Raw genomic sequence first — 19722 nt, 5'->3', positions numbered from 1 at the left:
GAGTGCATTCCTCAAAACACTGAAGGACTTTACAGAGGTCTTTCAGCTTCGACCACTGCACACCTGTCAACTCCATGTCTGCTCTAAAGTGCCTGGCCGTGTATCCTCCCACAAATGCATTATGGCCTGCCTCTGCTCGCACAGCCGCTCAACCATGTGCAGGGTGGAGTTCCACCTTGTTGCAATGTCGATAATGAGGCGGTGGTTGGGAAGGTGGAGCAATCGCTGCAGCTTCTGCATACGAATGGAGTGTACAGGCGACCGGCGGATGTGCACGCACCGTCTTCGCACCTTCTGGAGCAGGGCTGTTAACTCTGGATAATTATTGAGGAAGCACTGCACCACCAGGTTCAAGGTGTGAGCCAAGCAAGGTATGTGGCTGAGTTTTGAAAGGGCTATGGCTGCCACAAAATTACGGCCGTTATCACTAACTACCTTGCCTGCCTCAAGATGTACACTGCCCAGCCATGACTCAGTTTGTCGCTTCAAGTACTCGGCCAGCACCTCGGCGGTGTGTCTGTCGCCCAAACACATCATCTGCAACACAGCCTGCTGACGCTTTCCACTAGCTGCTCGATAGGGGGACACCTCGTGTGCAACAGTGGCAGCTGCAGATGGAGTGCTCGTACGACTGCGCTCTGTGGACGAGCTTTCGCTTCTGGAGGAGGAGGAGGAAGGTCGAACACCTACAGCCAACTGCTTCCTATACCGTGGGCTATGCAGCACTGTCCCACCACCGCTGTCCCCTGTGGACCCTGCATCCACCACATTAACCCAGTGCGCAGTGACGGACACATAACAGCCCTGGCCATGCCGACTGGACCATGCATCAGTTGTGAGGTGCACCTTTCCACTCACTGACTGCTTGAGTGCATGGACAATGCGGTCTTTCACATGATGGTGGAGGGCTGGGATGGCTTTGCGAGAGAAGAAGTGGCGACTGGGTAGGTCATAGCGTGGTACTGCATAGGCCATGAGTTCGCGGAAAGCTGCGCTTTCCACCAACCGATAGGGCATCATCTGTAAAGAGATTAGTTTGGCAATGTGGGCGTTCAAACCCTGTGTACGCGGATGAGAGACTGAGTACTTTCTTGACCTACTCATAGTGTCTGGGAGGGTGAGCTGGACTTGAGAGCTGCATATGGTGGAAGTAGCGGTGGACAGGGCGGACTGAGAGAGGGTTGATGATGGTGATGGAGTTGGTGTTCTTTCTGATGGCCTAGATTCAGTCTTTCGTTGATATAACAGTGGGATTCCCTGACTGCTGTGGCCTTGCAACGACACCTCAACATTTGCTGCTGTGCTAACCGGTGGGCTTACAGTGGGGGAAACAATGTAGCGTTGCTGACTACCTTCTTTGTGATCAGATGCACATGTGGTACTTGAGGTTTGGTGTTGTGTCCACGCTTGCAAGTGCATGCTGGTTAAATGTCTAAGCATGCAACTGGTATTCAAATTTTTCAGATTTTTCCCTCGGCTAAAGGTCTTTGCGCACTTCTTACAGATAACCTTGGCCTGATCATGAGGATTTTGTTCAAAAAAGTGCCACACTGCACTCTTCCTACTTTGGCAGACATTTTGCGGCCTAGCACGCTGTGATCTTTTGACCCTCTGGACAAGCTGTCCAGCAACTCTTTTGATTTTTGGAACCTGTCTTTGGAGTGCTCCGGGCCTGCCAAATAACAGCTGTTTGGATGTCGATGTCTGCTGTGGATGCTCCTCATCTGAGCTATTGGAAGCAGCACCCTCTTCCCCCAATGGATGCCAATCTGGGTCAACAACTGGGTCATCCATCACCTCCACTTCAATGTCATGTGCACCTTCCTCTGTGTCACCGTGTATGGTGGTATAGTGTGCGGGAAGGGGCACCTGAGTCTCATCAGGGTCAGAATCTGGCTCTGTACACTGTGAGGACAATGTAGTGCTCTGAGTGAATGTACCAGCAGAATCATCTATCAGTGGCTGTGCATCAGTGTACTCCATGTCTAGATTCATCTTGGCCTGGGTAATTCACCATTTCACTTGATAATCCAGGCATGGTATGTGAAAACAGCTCCATGGAGTAATCAGTAGTATGGCCTGCGTCATCCTTCAATCTTGGTTGGGGTTAAGGATACAAGGAAAGGTGTGGTTCATGAACATGAGCCTCCAATGACGACTCAGTGCTTTTATTTTTTACAACTTCAGAAGAGGAGGCGATAGAGCTGGAGGCTGAATCAGCAATGTAAGACAAAACTTTTTCCTGAAGCTCTGGCTTTAAAAGCGGTTTGCCAACTCCTAGAAAACTAAGCCTTCGAGGCCTTGTGGAGCCAGACGATGACGCAGGCTCAACACCGCCTGCATTCGGTCCTATTTTGCTTTTGCCACTACCATCAGATCCACCACCAACACCATCATTACCAGCTGCCAACCCCTGCCCAATTCCACGGCCTCTTCCACCAGCCTTCCTCATTTTTGGTAGAAATGTAGACAAAATCCAACAAACTATATAGTAATGTAAAACAAGGTACAAGGTGTCTATAGGACAGGGGAGAATTTGAATTTCTGCACACACTTGTGGACACTGGACACTTTTGGATTGTGTGAGGCCCACTGAATATCACAGCGCTATGTCACAGGCTCGATGTCGCAGGTGTGAAAAATGTCACTAGAGGATAACGGAGATTTTGAATTTCTGCACACACTTCTGGACACTGGACACTTTTGGATTGTGTGAGGCCCACTGAATATCACAGCGCTATGTCACAGGCTCGATGTCGCAGGTGTGAAAAATGTCACTAGAGGATAACGGAGATTTTGAATTTCTGCACACATTTGTGGACACTGGACACATTTGGATTGCGTGAGGCCCACTGAATATCACAGCGCTATGTTACAGGCTCGATGTCGCAGGTGTGAAAAATGTCACTAGAGGATAACGGAGATTTTGAATTTCTGCACACACTTGTGGACACTGGACACTTTTGGATTGTGTAAGGCCCACTGAATATCACAGCGCTATGTCACAGGCTCGATGTCGCAGGTGTGAAAAACGTCACTAGAGGATAACGGAGATTTTGAATTTCAGCACACACTTGTGGACACTGGACACTTTTGGATTGTGTGAGGCACACTGAATATCACAGCTCTATGTCACAGGCTCGATGTCGCAGGTGTGAAAAATGTCACTAGAGGATAACGGAGATTTTGAATTTCTGCACACACTTGTGGACACTGGACACTTTTGGATTGTGTGAGGCCCACTGAATATCACAGCGCTATGTCACAGGCTTAATGTCGCAGGTGTGAAAAATGTGACTAGAGGATAACGGAGATTTTGAATTTCAGCACACACTTGTGGACACTGGACACTTTTGGATTGTGTGAGGCCCAGTGAATATCACAGCGCTATGTCACAGGCAGAAATTGGCTAGTGTATGACAAACTACAAGGTGTATATAGAATTGGGCAGAATAGGAATCTCCCTAGAGTGTAGGTCTGTAAGAGCGGAACAAGTCCTCGACTTATCCTTACAGAGCGACACACAGATAGCTTCACTGTGGCCGTGATAACAGCCATTACACGGTACTGAGAGAGGAGCGTGCACGTACACGGCTGTCCGGTGTACGTAAAATTGTCAAGCTCCGTGTTTTTTAAGTATACGGACTGACACATGCTGTCTCTCTATAGTTTTGAATGTGATCAAACAGCAAATATATTTAACTGTTTGAAAACTAGACAAAACTAGAAGGTGCAGGTCTGTAAGAACGGAACATGTCCTCGACTTAGCCTTACAGAGTGACACACAGATAGCTTCACTGTGGCTGTGATAACAGCCGTTACACGGTACTGTATGAGGAGTGTGCACCGCTGTATGGTGTGAAAAAATGCACGCTCAGTACCTCACCAGGACAAAAAAAAAAATTGTGATTGCTTTTAAAAAAGCAGTTTGCAGAGCAGTGGGTAAACAGCAATGCAGCCGTCAGGAAGCCTTAGAAGGCAGCCTAACAACCAACACCGCTGATCCAGCAAAATATAGCCTCCACTTGCACTGCACATACAGTGACTGGTGTGTTGTACAGGCAAAATTGCTAGCAGCAGAAGCAGTTTTTGGTGTCTTCTTCCCTGCCTAACGCTCTCCCTACAAAATCATCATCAGCAGCAGCTCTCCCTATTCTGAGATCAGCATGAGTAACATGGCGGTCGGTGTGCACGCCCTTTTATACCCCCTGTGACGCCCACCAAAGCAAGCCAATCATTTGCTTGCCCTTTTGAAAGATGTTGGTGACCCCTGCTTATGTCATCACATTGCCCACAGTGTCCGTGGAACCTGATTGGCTGAAAAAGAGCGCAAAACAAACTTTTGAAACGCGACTTTGGCGCTTAAGTCGCCGACCTCGTGGCCGACCTCATCCTAGGGTCGGGTTTCGTTTCATGAAACCCGACTTTGCCAAAAGTCGGCGACTTTTGAAATTTTTCGACCCGTTTCGCTCAACTCTAGTTATAACTGGTACAGGAGGAGAGAGGACCCTGCCTGCGAAGGCTCACAATCTACAAGGGATGGGTGAGAATACAGTACGCGAGGGTAGAGCTGGTCATGCAGCGGTTTGGTCGATCGGTGGTTACTGCAGGTTATAGGCTTGTCAGAAGAGGTGGGTCTTCAGGCTCTTTTTGAAGGTTTCGATGGAAGGTGAGAGTCTGATATGTTGTGGTAGAGAGTTCCAGAGTAGGGGTGATGCGCGAGAGAAATCTTGTATGCAATTGTGGGAAGAGGAGATAAGAGGGGAGTAGAGAAGGAGATCTTGTGAGGATCGGATGTTGCGCGCAGGAAAGTACTGGGAGACGAGGTCACAGATGTATGGAGGAGACAGGTTGTGGATGGCTTTGTATGTCATGGTTAGGGTTTTGTACTGGAGTCTCTGGGCAATGGGGAGCCAGTGAAGGAATGACAGAGGGGAGAAGCTGGGAAATAGCGGGGGGACAGGTGGATTAGTCGGGCAGCAGAGTTTAGAATAGATTGGAGGGGTGCGAGAGTGTTAGAGGGGAGGCCACAGAGCAGGAGGTTGCAGTAGTCAAGGCGAGAGATGATGAGGGCATGAACTAGGGTTTTTGCAGATTTTTGGTTGAGGAATGAACGTATTTGTGAAATATTTTTGAGTTGAAGTCAGCAGGAAGTGGAAAGGGCTTGGATATGTGGTTTGAAGGAGAGATCAGCGTCAAGGATTACCCCGAGGCAGCGAGCTTGTGGGACTGGGGAGAGTGGGCAGCCATTTACTGTAATGGATAGGTTCGTTGGGGGGGTCACGTGAGATGGGGGAAAGATGATGAATTCTGTTTTGTCCATGTTAAGTTTCAGAAATCTAGCGGAGAAGAAGGATGAAATAGTGGACAGACATTGAGGGATTCTGGTTAGTAGGGAGGTGATATCTGGTCCAGAGATGTAGATCTGTGTGTAATCAGCATAGAGATGATACTGAAAGCCATGAGATTCTATGAGCTGTTCCAGGCCAAAGGTGTAAATGGAAAAGAGCAGGGGTCCTAGGACTGAACCTTGTGGGACTCCGACAGATAGGGGGCGAGGTGAGGAGGTGGGGTGTGAGTGGGAGACGCTGAATGTCCGGTCTGTTAGGTATGAGATCCAGTATAGGGCCAAGTCTGTAATGCCAAGGGATGAGAGGGTCTGTAATAATAGGGAATGGTCCACTGTGTCAAAGGCAGCCGACAGGTCCAGGAGGAGGAGGACAGAGTAGTGTCGCTTGCTCTTGGCAGTTAAGAGGTCATTGGTGACCTTAGTAAGGGCAGTTTCAGTGGAGTGGTGTGACCGGAAGCCAGATTGTAAGCGGTCGTAGAGGGAGAAAGAGGAGAGATGGGAGGACAGTTCAAGGTAGATGTGTTGTTCCAGTAGCTTGGAGGCATAGGGGAGAAGTGATATAGGGCGATAGCTAGATACAGAGGACGGGTCAAGAGAGGGCTTTTTGAGGATAGGTGTGATGGAGGCATGTTTAAAGCTTGAGGGGAAAACACATGTGGCTCACATCAATGCACAACATGATACTAGTCTCATACTTCAAAAATTTGGTGGTAAATCCTTTGCCTTACAGATAGGGTGTGTGTTCTGACTTCTGCAACATCATTTGGGTGATAATAATTCATACCTATTTGCTTCATATTCATAATCTTCAGAAGCCTTCAGAATATAATGTTGTAAAAGTGAAAGCAAGTTTGTGAAGTTGGTGGTAACTAATTTGTGAAAGTCATTGTAATCTTTACTATTTCTCCATTGCATGTGCAGCTAACCAACTCTTATTTAGTTTCTTTGTCAAGATCAGAACAGCTCCATCAAAACCACGTGCTTTTAATTCATCATGCTGGTAAAGTAGTGGTGAACTTAGGGATATAGATTTAATCTGTGGACTGCAGTCAACATGGTACTGGGACAAGACCCACTGGGGTCTAGCAATCAATTTGACATAGTTCGTGCACAGCTGAATAGAGTTGCCAGAAAAAAACAGATTTTGATTCTATGACATGTTGGATGAATTGTCTAGTGGAAACACCCATATCTTGAAAGTCACGTCTACGACCACCATGCTCTCCCATTGACACATCTTGAAATCCAGCCGAAATGTCAAAATCTCTAGCTTCTGTTCAAGCAACTGCAGGGGCTCCTTTTTGATGTCATCATCCAGCAAGTTCAGTATTACTAGGTGATGGCTTGTCAGATTCCGGCCCATGAGCACCAGGCTTGGGTGGTTGCGAGTCCTGGCCCCATGCTCTTCCATGTGCTCTTGCTCTGGCTCTTCCAGTCATGATTTAACTTAGAAGCTTTCACCTTCGCAATCCGCTGAAAAAGTACAACACTGCCCAAGCATTCACCCTCTGCTCCTCATACTTTCTATCTGTGCAGTTACTGCCTCTAGGTAGAAGATGATGATGGTGGTAGTAATTGGTGCATTTGAGCCCCAGTCATGAAGCAGCTGTAAGAATTTGAAACAGAAGACTTTTTACTGAATGTAATGGGGTAAATTATTAATTACAAACAGCAGTAAACTGAGGTATGGGATTACACTCACGGTTGATGATTGCTGTGTACCTGCAGACAGGCAGATCTTAGTAACCTCTGGTTTTATTAAGTATGAATAGCTCTTCTGCAGCACTGTGCTCTGTGTCTTCCCTGAGGTAATTCTCCCTCCTAGATGTGCAATGGTAATATTCCTCATATGAAGATTATTAACTCTCCTTTTTGTGCCATTTTTTAAGCAAAGCCAGAAGGGAGCAAGTAGGTAATTTCTTCACCTGCAAAATGGCCTCCTCTTACCAAGATGTCCAGCCACCAACTGCCACTTCAAATTTTAAAACTCTCTACCAAGACTTGGCTCACCCCCTTTTTATGTGACGTTAGAGCCGCAGTCATTGGCTGAGTGGCCAGAGGCATTTTTCAAGAACCTTCTTCATATTAAAACAAAGCTGAGTCAACTGATCAAGCCTGGGAGAAGAAGATGAACCCTTTTTGTGTTGCCTGTCAGCAGGCCTTACAATGTATTTAAAATGCCCAATCCCCCTAAAAATTCACAGCATTTATATGACAGCACACTATAGATCCAGTATTCCATAGAAATGGCCACTTTGTGGGATACCACACATCCTCCACGTCTCTTCCGACATCATCACTAGAACACCAGGGTGAACGTGATCCGCGATGCAACAGCCACATTACTGTTTTTAAGGGTGTTTATGATGCCAATAAAATAAATGGTTACACAGTTTGTTGATGTGTACCCCCAGGGGGAAATGTTTATCAGAACATGCACTTAGTGTATGGCCATTACAAGTATAGGAGACCCGCTCCTTTATAATGTGAAATTTTTTTTAGAAGGCCATCCTCCATGTTTTTCCAAGGTGGATTGTTGTGCGTGCAAGTTTGGGGCAGGCCTTGCATTAAACTCAAAGCCTGCAAACAGTATGGTAGTAACAAATTTCTAATAATGGGAAATTTGGTTTCATGTAGCCATCCAGGATGTTGGTTCAAAGGGTTATCGGGGTGCTTGTAGCAAAGTGGCAAGGTGGGACTTGCATTCAATGCATAGACAAACAGTGTGGCAGTACCAAATGAAAAAGAATGGGAAATTTGGTTTCATATAGCCATTAAGGACGTTGGTTCAAAGGGTTATTGGGGTGCGTGTAACTTTGGGGCAAGGTAGGCCTTGCATTAAATGAATAGGCAAACACTATGGGAGACCCACTTTCTTATAATGGGAACATCTTTTCATGAGGCCCTCCTGTACGTCTCATCAAAGGGGTATTGGTGTACATCCTAATTTTTGCCCACCCAGCCACTCACTGCATAGGCAAGAACAGTATAGGAGACCCACTGTTTAATAATGGGAACAACAAAGCATAGCCGGCTGATGGCCCTTTAAGAATATTAATGCTGCCTGATGCCCCTATAAAAATAGGTTTTGTGACTTTCAGAGTCCCTCCTTCATAAATGAAGCAGGATGTGTCTGATGATGTGTCACAAACCACATGGCCAGCTAAGGTTGCAAAATGTTAATATTACATTTTTTCTTGTTTTTTACTGCACAATAATGAATAGAACTAGGCTAAGACACAGCAAGAACAGTTGAATGGAGACCTGAAATGCCACATTTTGTAGCCCACATATAGATGAGGTGTCTGACGGAGATAGCCCACTTTCAAATAACTGGCTGGTATTTTTTTTTTTTTTTGCACAGCTAAATTGTGTCAATAAGTAGGCTAATACACAACAAAAAAAATTCTATGGAGGCCTGAAATGGCACAATTTTGAGCGCAATGATGTGCAATCCATTTGGCGGGCAAAACTCAATGTAAAATATCTGCTCTGTAGCTAAATTTTTTTTGGCAACTAAATATTTTTTGGGCAGCAAAATGTTGTCAAGAAATTATATAAGACACTCCAAAAAAATTTTGCAGTACCACAAAAATGGCAGAATTTTCTGCACACTCAGATGTGATGCCTGGGATGGGCAAACCCATTTAAAATAACTGGATTTTCACGATGTACTATGAAAAGGATCTGGCTGTATTCTGCAATGTCAACAAGCAAATGGAGAGAAAAAGGGGGCTCTGGATTGCTTTTGAATAAAATAATCAGGATTAAAAAAAATATATATTCCTGGCCACTGATACCTGGGGATATGTATATATGGTCAATACATGTAATAGGCAACAGCAGCAGCAGACAGTAATGGAATGGACCCTCTTGATGTGTGCAATGAAGTATGCCACATACAATACCTGCCTGCTACTGATATCTACAGTGCCTTGCGAAAGTATTCGGCTCCCTGGAACTTTTCAACCTTTTCCCACATATCATGCTTCAAACATAAAGATACCAAATGTAAAATTTTGGTAAAGAATCAACAAGTGGGACACAATTGTGAAGTTGAACAAAATTTATTGGCTATTTAAAATTTTTGTGGAAATTCAAAAACTGAAAACTGGGGCGTGCAATATTATTCAGCCCCTTTAACTTAGTACTTTGTTGCGTCACCTTTTGCTGCGATTACAGCTTGGGGTATGTCTCTATCAGTTTTGTACATCGAGAAACTGAAATTCTTGCCCATTCCAGGGGGCCGAATACTTTCGCAAGGCACTGTATGTACCCACAGACACTCCCTGCCTACATAGCACTGCAATCTATATACCCCATAATTATTCCTTAGAAGGACTGTTGATTATGCTGGATTTGTGTATTCTATCATGGTATACCCACACTAACTTATAAACCCCCAAATCTGACCCTATCTCGACAGCAACTCTAACAAAAACTGCCTAAGTCCAGAGTTGACTGTGCCGAGCAGGGTGGCACCAGGTCTGATATACAGCTGATGACGCTGTACGGCCAGCAAATCAATGTAATACCACAACCAAGATGGTTTTGCATTTGTCGCTTTGCCAGGGGGCTGGGAACGTCTTATTTTTATTGTTAGATATTAAAAGTTATTTTTTATATGAAGTGGACCGTGATCCAGGTTCAATATTTTTTCTGTATTCAGAGTAGGGATCCTTTTACGTCTGTACTGCCTGTTCCAAAGGTAGTGTGAATGGAGAAGTAGCTGTGCATGCACAACTGTCTCTATTCACTTCGACCAGAGTACCTAATACAGTACTGACATGCCAAGGAAGTGTGCTTGGCTATTTTCAGAGCTCCTATAGGTTTGAATGTGCATAACCAGTCACCTTTCCATTCAGGTTGGGTACACTTCCATGCAAGATGGTAGGTAGGGACATACCAATTCTAGATACACAAGAGCTTCTATAAAAGTTTGATATTGGAATAATATACTCCTCAACACTGAAATTGCAACACCAAGTATTTAAAGTTGCTGAATTAAGAAAATCACAGGATTAATAAACATGTTAATGATATGCAAAAGATGAAAAATGGAGACAAAATATTCATAGCTTCTTGATATATTTAATACCAAGTATGAACACTATGCACAGTGTAGAGGACTGTCTCACTCAGCTGCACTTAGAGGTAGACATAAGAAGTCTGTCTCTTTAAATCTTCCCCTGGTTTATTGTTGCACTGCATTAACCAGTGCAGAGTTAGAAAAAAAACATGATCTTTCTGGCCTAATTTGAAAACAGCACAAATGGTCTGTTGCTGCTTAGGAAACAAAACATAAAAAATATTGTTCAACTTTCCTTATCATCAAACACAGTTCTGGAACTCTCATCCCAAGGCTCACCCAACAGTGAATGAGCCAGAAAACTGTGTATTTATATTCAGACTCCACCCTGTTGAGGAGATGTGATGAAGCTAATGACCTCAGTGATACATATCTCCCCGCTAGTACTTTGCCAGTGACTTTGTCACTACAGATATCTGGGCACTTATAGCCTTGGCTGCTATCAACGAGGTCTGAGGAATATTTTGCCATGCTGAATGCACTTGGATGAATAATTATCAAGATTCGCTGCTGGCAAGTCTGTGGTGCCCCTAAGGGTCTGGTCGCCACAGAGGTACTGCACCTCATCCAGAGGTGTGGTATCCCACCCTCAGATAAGGAGGGATCACCACCCAGGACTCCTAACACTGCACTCAACACACACATTAGCTAGTCAGGGAACCTGGGCGTACCCTTCGGGAGGATGGCCTCATCCCAGACTAGCTAGGAAAGAGTGTGGGGGGTTAGTGTAGAAGGTAGGTAGAGTGGGAGGAGCTTAGGTAGTGGAGTGACAGTTGGGCATTCAATCAGATTGAGAAAGGTGACAGTTGGTGGGAGGAGCTAGTTCTGAGGTAAAGAGAGCCTTCCAGAAACTAGTCAGTCGGTGTCAGGACCAGCGAGAGAGCAGGATTGCTGTAGAGGACTGTGGGTGGAAAAGAGAGAAACGTCTTAACCACACTCCTGGACTGGGAAGAAGGGGTCCTAGGGGCACGGGTAGTGCGACTGGCCACCCATGGGGCCCGCATCCTGGAAGGGAAGGACCAGGCCAGAACGAGGGAGCCGGCCCCTGAAGCTAATGGAGGACTACAGGACTCAGCTGGGAAGCCGGAGACTGAGGTAACTTTAAGTGGCTCAGCCATTGCCACAAGCACCCTCCAAAAGGCAGCGGTATGAGTAACGGACCTCGGGGTCTGACCCACGTCGCCTGAGGAGATCCGTGGCTGCCAGCTGGTGGCACTACTTGTGAAGGCGCAGGGCAGGGAAAGTAAGGAGAATTCAGCGCAGAGACACGGCCTTGAGAGAGACACAAGGAGGAGTCCTGAAAGGTGTACCCAATCTGCCTGGGAGTTTGCCGGATCCCTCCCTCGGAGGACGCAGCACTAAGTGGACCAACGTGTACTCAAAACTTGTGAGTAAAAAAACCCAGAAACTGCACCCAACCATGTCCTTTGAGTTGTTTTACAACTGCCTGCCTCACACTGCAAACACCATCACTGTCACCAGCTCAACTGCCCTGGGACACAGCTCTACCCGTGGAGAGCTTCACCATCTTAGCTGCTAAATCATCATCCCAGAGTGTCTACATCGCAGCGTCGGCTATCCTAGCCGAGTACCACGGGTGGCGTCACGATTCCCCTTTTCCTAATTCATTTTCCTACCATCTTCCCCTTCATCTGAACTTCCATCATCTACACTGGACACCCAGGGCTACGGACCGGGTCACTATCACCACCGTGACCCACTTCCCCTTTGAAAGAGCCTGAAAGGCCCGGTACCGAGTTCCCCCGGCCCTGCTGGGCATTCCAAGTCCCTTTGCAATTGCCAACCACTGACATCCCAGATGTGCTCATTGGGAGGCAATTCCATACATGTGTCAAGCCCTGCTAGTATGTTTATACCACATAGGCCGCTCACAATAGCACCGGCAACATGCCGACTGAAATTGTATTGATAAACTTGGTGCTTATACCTGATATTGACTAAATCAAGTAATTTGTTTCCATTTTTTCATTTGCATATCATTACTACAGTTGTGCTGAAAAGTTTACATACCCCGTCAGAATGCTTGCCTTCTTGGCCTTTTTTCAGAGAATATGAATGATAACACCAAAACTTTTTCTCCACTCATGGTTAGTGGTTGGGCAAAGCCATTTATTGTCAAACTACTGTGTTTTCTCTTTTTAAATCAAAATGACAACCTAAAACATCCAAAGTTCACATACCCCATTCATTAATTCCGTGTAATGCCTCCTCTAACATCAATGAGAGCTTGAAGTCTTTTGTGGTAGTTGTGGATGAAGTTATTTATTTTCTCTAATGGTAAAGCTGCCCACTCTTCTTGGCAAAAAGCCTTCATTTCCTGTAAATTTCTGGTCTGTCTAGCATGAATTGTGAGCTTGAGATCTCCCCAGAGTGGCTCAATGATATTGAGGTCAGGAGACTGAGATGGCCACTCCAGAACCTTCACTTTGTTCTGCTGCAGCCAATGACAGGTCACCTTGGCCTTGTGTTTTGGATTGTTGTCATGATGGAATGTCCAAGTACGTCCCATGTGCAGCTTCCGGGCTGATGAGTGGAAATTTGCCTCCAGTATTTGCCGATAACGTGCTGCCTTCATCTTTCCTTCAACTCTGACCAAGTTTCCTGTGCTTTTTTAGCTCACACATCTCCAAAACATCAATGATCTACTTCCGTGCTTTACAGTAGGAATGGTGTTCATTTCATCATAGACCTTGTTGACCTCTTTAATTAATTTAACGTTTATGGTTGTGGCCAAAAAGTTCAATTTTGGTCTCATCACTCCAAATTACCTTTTACCAGAAGTTTTGAGGCTTGTCTCTGTGCTGTTTTGCATATTGTAGGTGAGATACTTTGTGGCATTTGCAAAGTAATGACTTCTGCTAGCGACTCAACCATGCAGACCATTTTTCTTCAAGTGCCTCATTATTGTGCATCTTGAAACAGCCCCAACGCTAGTTTTCAGAGAGTCCAGTATTTCAGCTGATGTTATTTGTGGGTATTTTTTTCACCCCGAACAAATTTCCTGGCAGTTGTGGATGAAATTTTTGTTGGTTTACTTGACCGTGGTTTTGTTTTTACAGAACCCCTGATTTTCCATTTGTTAATCACAGTTTGAACGCTCTGACTGGCATTATCAATTCCTTGGATATCTTTTTGTATCCCTTTCCAATTTTATACAGTTCAATTACCTTTTGCCGTAGATCCTTTGACAATTCTTTTGCTCTCCCCATTACTCACAATCCAGAAATGTCAGTAGGTGCATGAAAGATGCAAGAGTCTGTCTGGATCCCAGAAACTCACTCAGCTTTTATTCACACACACTGATTACAAGCAAACAGGTCACAGGTGAGTATGTTACCTTTAGTTGCCATTCACACCCATTTGTGTCAACTTCTGTGCATATTATCAGGCCAAAATCACCAGGGTATGTGAACTTTTGATCAGGGTCATTTGGATGTTTTGGGTTGTCATTATGATTTAAAAAGAGAAAACACAGTAGTTTAACAATAAATGGCTTCACCCAACCACTAACCATGAGTGGAGAAAAAGTTTTGGTGTTATTCATATTCTCAGAAAAAAGGCCAAGAAAACAAAAATTCTACTGGAGTATGTAAACTTTTGAGCAGAACTGTATGTCTGTATATGTTGAGATTTTCAGAATTTCACTACTGAATGCCATCCAGTGCACGTCTTGCCGCATGTATGAAATCCTTGAACAGACGTCGAGGGTGCATACTGCTGTGCGAGATGTGAGCACGTTGTGCATTTGGAAGCCCAGATACTGGATCTAAATGTGCAGCTGGCAACACTGAGATCCATAGACAATATGGAAAGGAGTCTTCTGCTCACTGAGCAGATGCTCAATGGGATAGATGAGGGGGGATGCTAGGTTGGAGCTGCAGGACAATGAAGCAGCTAGCTGGGTGACAGTTAGAAGGCGGGGTAGAGGGAAGAGCACCAGGGAGGCTAGTCCGGATCTGGCACACCCCAATAAGTTTGCTAAGTTGGCAGATGAAGGGAGTGTTAGTGCAAGAGTAGCACTGCTGCAGCAAGGTATGTCCTCTGAAAGCCGGAGGAGTGTCTGCTTCAGTAAGGGGGGAAATAGGAGAGCAGGGCAGGCCGGACAGGTTCTGGTAGTGGTAGACTCAATTATTAGGGGAACAGATAGGGCAATCTGTTACAAAGACAGAGATCGTCGAACGGTGTGCTGCCTATCTGGCGCTCGAGTCCGACACATCGCTGATCGGGTTGACAGATTACTGGGAGGGGCTGGTGAGGATCCAACGGTCATGGTGCACATTGGCACAAATGACAAAGTTAGAGGTAGGTGGAAGGTCCTTAAAGATGATTTCAGGGAATTAGGCTGTAAGCTTAAGGCAAGGACCTCCAAGGTGGTATTTTCGGAAATACTTCCTGTACCACGTGCCACGCCAGAGAGGCAACGGGAGATTAGGGAGGTTAATAAGTGGCTCAGGAATTGGTGTAGGAAGGAGGGGTTTGGGTTCCTGCAGAACTGGGCCGACTTCTCAGTTGGCTACAGGGTCTATGCTAGGGACGGGCTGCACCTCAATGGGGAGGGTGCAGCTGTGCTGGGGGAGAAAATGGCTAGAAGGTTGGAGGAGTGTTTAAACTAGGGACGGGGGGGAGGGTATTCCTTTTATAGGAGGGGAAGACAGTGCAGATAGAGACCTGGGCACAAATAATGACATTGGGGGTGGCATGGGGGGTGGGGTTTGAACAGTTAATAATTTAAGAAAGAATAGAGGTACAGAGAGATGCATAAAGTGCATGTATACTAATGCCAGAAACCTCGCCAACAAAATGAAGGAATTGGAGTTAATGTTGTTCGAACATAATTATGACATGGTGGCGATATCTGAGGCATGGCTGGACGAGAGCCATGACTGGGCGGTTAATTTACAGGGCTATAGTCTGTTCAGAAATGACCGTACTAATAAGCGAGGGGGAGGCATGTGTTTATATGTAAAATCATCCTTAAAACCCATCCTTCGTGATAATATATATGAATCTAATGAAAATGTAGAGTCCCTGTGGGTAGAGATAAGGGGAGGGGGGAAAAATAATAAATTACTGATAGGGGTTTGTTATAAGTCTCCAAAAATAATGGAAGCAACAAAGAATATCCTCATCAAGCAAATAGATGAAGCTGCGACTCAAGGAGAAGTCATTATTATGGGGGACTTCAACTACCCTGAAATACATTGAGGAACCGAAACCTGCAGTTCCAGCAAAGGTAATAGGTTTGTGACAACAATGAGAGAAAATTACCTTTCAGAACTGGTTCAGGACCCAACAAGAGGGGGGGCACTGCTAGACCTAATATTAACCAACAGGCCAGAACGCATATCAAATGTAAGGGTTGGGGGTCACTTGGGTAATAGTGATCACAAATTAATAAGTTTTCATGTATCCTTTAATAAGATGTGTAGTAGAGGGGTTACAAGGACACTAAACTTCAGGAAGGCAAATTTCCAATGGGTGAGAGATGATCTTGGTGCAATTAACTGGGACGATATCCTGAGACATAAAAATACACAAAGAAAATGGGAGACGTTTATTAGCATCCTGAATAGGACCTGTGCACAACATATACCGTATGGGAATAAACATGCTAGAAATAGGAGGAAACCACTATGGCTAAATAGAGCTGTAAGGGGTGCAATAAGAGATAAAAATAAAGCATTTAGAGAATTAAAGCAAGTAGGTAGTGATGTGGCATTAAATAAATACAGAAAATTAAATAAATTCTGTAAAAAGCAAATCAAAACAGCAAAGATTGAGACAGAGAGACTCATTGCCAGAGAAAGTAAAAATAATCCCAAAATATTCTTTAACTACATAAATAGTAAGAAACTAATAAATGATAGTGTTGGCCCCCTTAAAAATAGTCTGGGTGAAATGGTGGATGACAATGAGGAAAAAGCCAATATGCTAAATGACTTTTTTCAACAGTATTTACACAAGAAAATTCCATGACGGATAACATGATCAGGGATAAAAATTCTCCATTAAATGTCACCTGCTTAACCCAGCAGGAAGTACGGCGGCGTCTAAAAATCACTAAAATTGACAAATCCCCGGGCTCGGATGGGATACACCCCCGAGTACTGCAGGAATTAAGCACAGTCATAGATAGACCATTATTTTTAATCTTTAAAGATTCCATAATAACAGGGTCTGTACCACAGGACTGGCGTATAGCAAATGTGGTGCCAATATTCCAAAAGGGGACAAAAACTGAACTTGGAAATTGTAGGCCAGTAAGTTTAACCTCAACTGTGGGTAAAATCCTGGAGGGTTTTCTAAGAGATACTATACTGGAGTATCTGGAGAAGAATAACCTCATGACCCAATATCAACATGGGTTTACAAGGGACCGTTCCTGTCAGACTAATCTGACAACTTTTATGAAGAGGTAAATTCTGGACTGGACCAAGGGAATGCAGTGGACGTGGTGTACATGGACTTTTCAAAAGCTTTTGATACAGTGCCACACAAAAGGTTGATACATAAAATGAGAACAATGGGGATAGGGGAAAATATGTGTAGGTGGGTAAGATGCTGGCTCAGGGATAGGAAACAAAGGGTGGTTATTAATGGAGCACACTCGGACTGGGTCACGGTTAGCAGTGGGGTACCACAGGGGTCAGTTTTGGGCCTGCTTCTTTTTAACATATTTATTAATGACCTTGTAGGGGGCATAGAGAGTAGAATTTCAATATTTGCAGATGACACTAAACTGCAGGGTAATCAATACAGAGGAGGACAATTTTATATTACAGGAGGATTTATGTAAACTCGAAGCTTGGACTGATAAATGGCAAATGAGCTTTAATGTAAGGTCATGCACTTGGGTAGAACGAACAAGATGTATAATTATGTGCTTAATTGTAAAACACTGGGCAAAACTGTCACTGAAAAAGACCTGGGTGTATGGGTGGACGACAAACTCACATTTAGTGGCCAGTGTCAGGCAGCTGCTGCAAAGGCAAATAAAATAATGGGATGCATTTAAAGAGGCATAGATGCTCAGGAGGAGAACATAATTTTACCTCTATATAAGTCACTAGTGCAACCACACTTAGAATACTGTGTACAGTTCTGGTCTCCGGTGTATAAGAAAGACATAGCTGAACTGGAGCGGGTGCAGAGAAGAGCGACCAAGGTTATTAGGGAACTGGGGGTCTGCAATACCAAGACAGGTTATTACACTTGGGGTTATTTAGTTTGGAGAATCGAAGGCTTAGGGGTGATCTTATTACAATGTATAAATATATGCGGGGACAGTACAAAGACCTTTCTAATGATCTTTTTACTCTTAGACCTGTGACGGGGACAAGGGGGCATCCTCTACGTCTGGAGGAAAGAAGGTTTAAGCATACTCACAGACGCGGATTCTTTACTGTAAGAGCAGTGAGGCTATGGAACTCTCTGCCATATGATGTTGTAATGAGTGATTCCCTACTAAAATTTAAGAAGGGACTGGATGCCTTTCTTGAAAAGTATATTATTACAGGGTATATACACTAGTTTCCTTAATATTGCGCTGATCCAGGGAGCTAGTCTGATTGCCGTATGTGGAGTCGGGAAGGAATTTTTTTCCCCAATGTGAAGCTTACTGTTTGCCACATGGGTTTTTTTTGCCTTCCTCTGGATCAACATGTTAGGGCAAGTTAGGACAGGATATGGGTTGAACTAGATGGACTTAAAGTCTCCCTTCAACCTTAATAACTATGTTACTATGTTACTTTTCCTTCTTGGAGTTGTAATTTTAATGCTGACGAGGTAATTTAGGCATCACTATAGTAAGAATAAAAAATGTAATTGATTTAATGAGTGATCTATCAAAAACATGAGTAATGCACTAATATATTTGGGGATTTTCTTGGTATTAAATTTATTTTCTGAACTAGATGATGAAGAGCATGCATGGTTAGTAAATAATAAAATGAATTTGAATTTCAAATTTTTTCCTGAGATATGCGTTAGAATTTATCTTATATACTTAATGCTAGGCAAGTACAAGAAGAAGAAATTAGGAAAACCTATTTTACATGAAATATGTTTAATCGGATTACTGTTTGAATCTTGAGATTTACATGATAACTTTTTCAGAAAGCTTCGGTAGAAATAAAATGCGTAAACATATATCGTCAACATATTTGTAGCAAAAGTTGTTTTTTCTTTCCAATCGGACTGCATGCAGCACATTACACCAGTACTAACAAATAAAATATAACTAGGTTTTCACATTTGCATAATGAATCTTTCATGAGTTCAGCTATGTTTTAGATCAAAATGCATTTGGCAAACCAAGAGAAAAAATATATGTTTTATTCTCACTGCATTACCAACACTAATTCTGGGGTTTTCTCCTTTGAAGGTGGCGGATAATTCCAATCCATTTCTCAACAGGATGTTGAACAGAGAAACCATCACAAGGATATCTTTTAGAAGTAAGAATTTTGAATGTCCCATGGGGTAAAGCAATATCCTTTTAACTTGCAGACATTGAAGCAGAAATCTGATCAAAATGAAATGTGTGATATGTTATCAAATCTCCAGTGAAAATTTGACCTGATCATACAACTGATTGATAACGTAATTCTGTGGAACAACATCTAGGGAAAGGTCTAGTAGTACAATGTGTGGAGAGGTGTAATAATCAGGAATGTTAAGTCATTACAGTAGAGGAATAGCAATAGGGAAAATGTATAAAATATGTATTTTTTTATTTAAAGCAAACCTGTCACCGGGTTTTATCCATATAAAGTTCAACCACCCTCATTATTCCTTTTTTACAGAATGCTGGAATTCTGTGCAAAAGTCCCCAATCTCCTATGCAGATACCAAAACAGACCTTTCATTATACTCACACAAGGCTCTGTCCGATGGGCGTATCTGGTCTTGATCCAATGCCGCCTACTCCTTCCCTGCTTCATGTGAAAGACGCATCCTATGTCATCGATACAGTGTACCCATCCTGTTCAGGCGCACTTCTCTCTACCCTGCTGAGGGCAGGGCAAACTACTAAAGTGCACATGCGTGAGGAGAGGCCAAAGATTCCCGATGACCCAAAAATAAAGCCAGCGCATACGCATTACAGTACTTTGCTCTACTTTTGGCAGGGCAGAGAGAAGTGTGCCTGTGCAGGGGCGTGATAGAGAACGCTGTGTGGACGACGTAGGATGCATCATCCACATGAACCAGGGAAGGAGGATGGTTTTTTGGGAATCTGCAGACTGGATTAGAGACTTTTCTT

At 44.1% G+C, this 19722-nt stretch overlaps 1 protein-coding gene across 2 annotated transcripts in view; it reads left to right on the top strand.

Annotated features, from left to right (window-relative positions):
• The window catches only part of CA11 (carbonic anhydrase 11), a 1551304-nt gene that overhangs the window by 1233789 nt on the left and 297793 nt on the right, over window positions 1-19722 (top strand). For both annotated transcript variants that reach the window (XM_073552098.1, XM_073552100.1), the window contains exon 6: window positions 18844-18916. In XM_073552098.1, coding sequence (XP_073408199.1) covers window positions 18844-18916 — 73 coding nt within the window. The remainder of the gene's footprint in view (window positions 1-18843; window positions 18917-19722) is intronic.

This window comes from Dendrobates tinctorius, unplaced genomic scaffold, assembly GCF_039654945.1.
Source record: "Dendrobates tinctorius isolate UK_male_01 unplaced genomic scaffold, ASM3965494v1 ptg000184l, whole genome shotgun sequence".
Lineage (NCBI taxonomy): Eukaryota > Metazoa > Chordata > Amphibia > Anura > Dendrobatidae > Dendrobates > Dendrobates tinctorius.
This window is presented reverse-complemented; position numbering and strand designations above follow the sequence as displayed.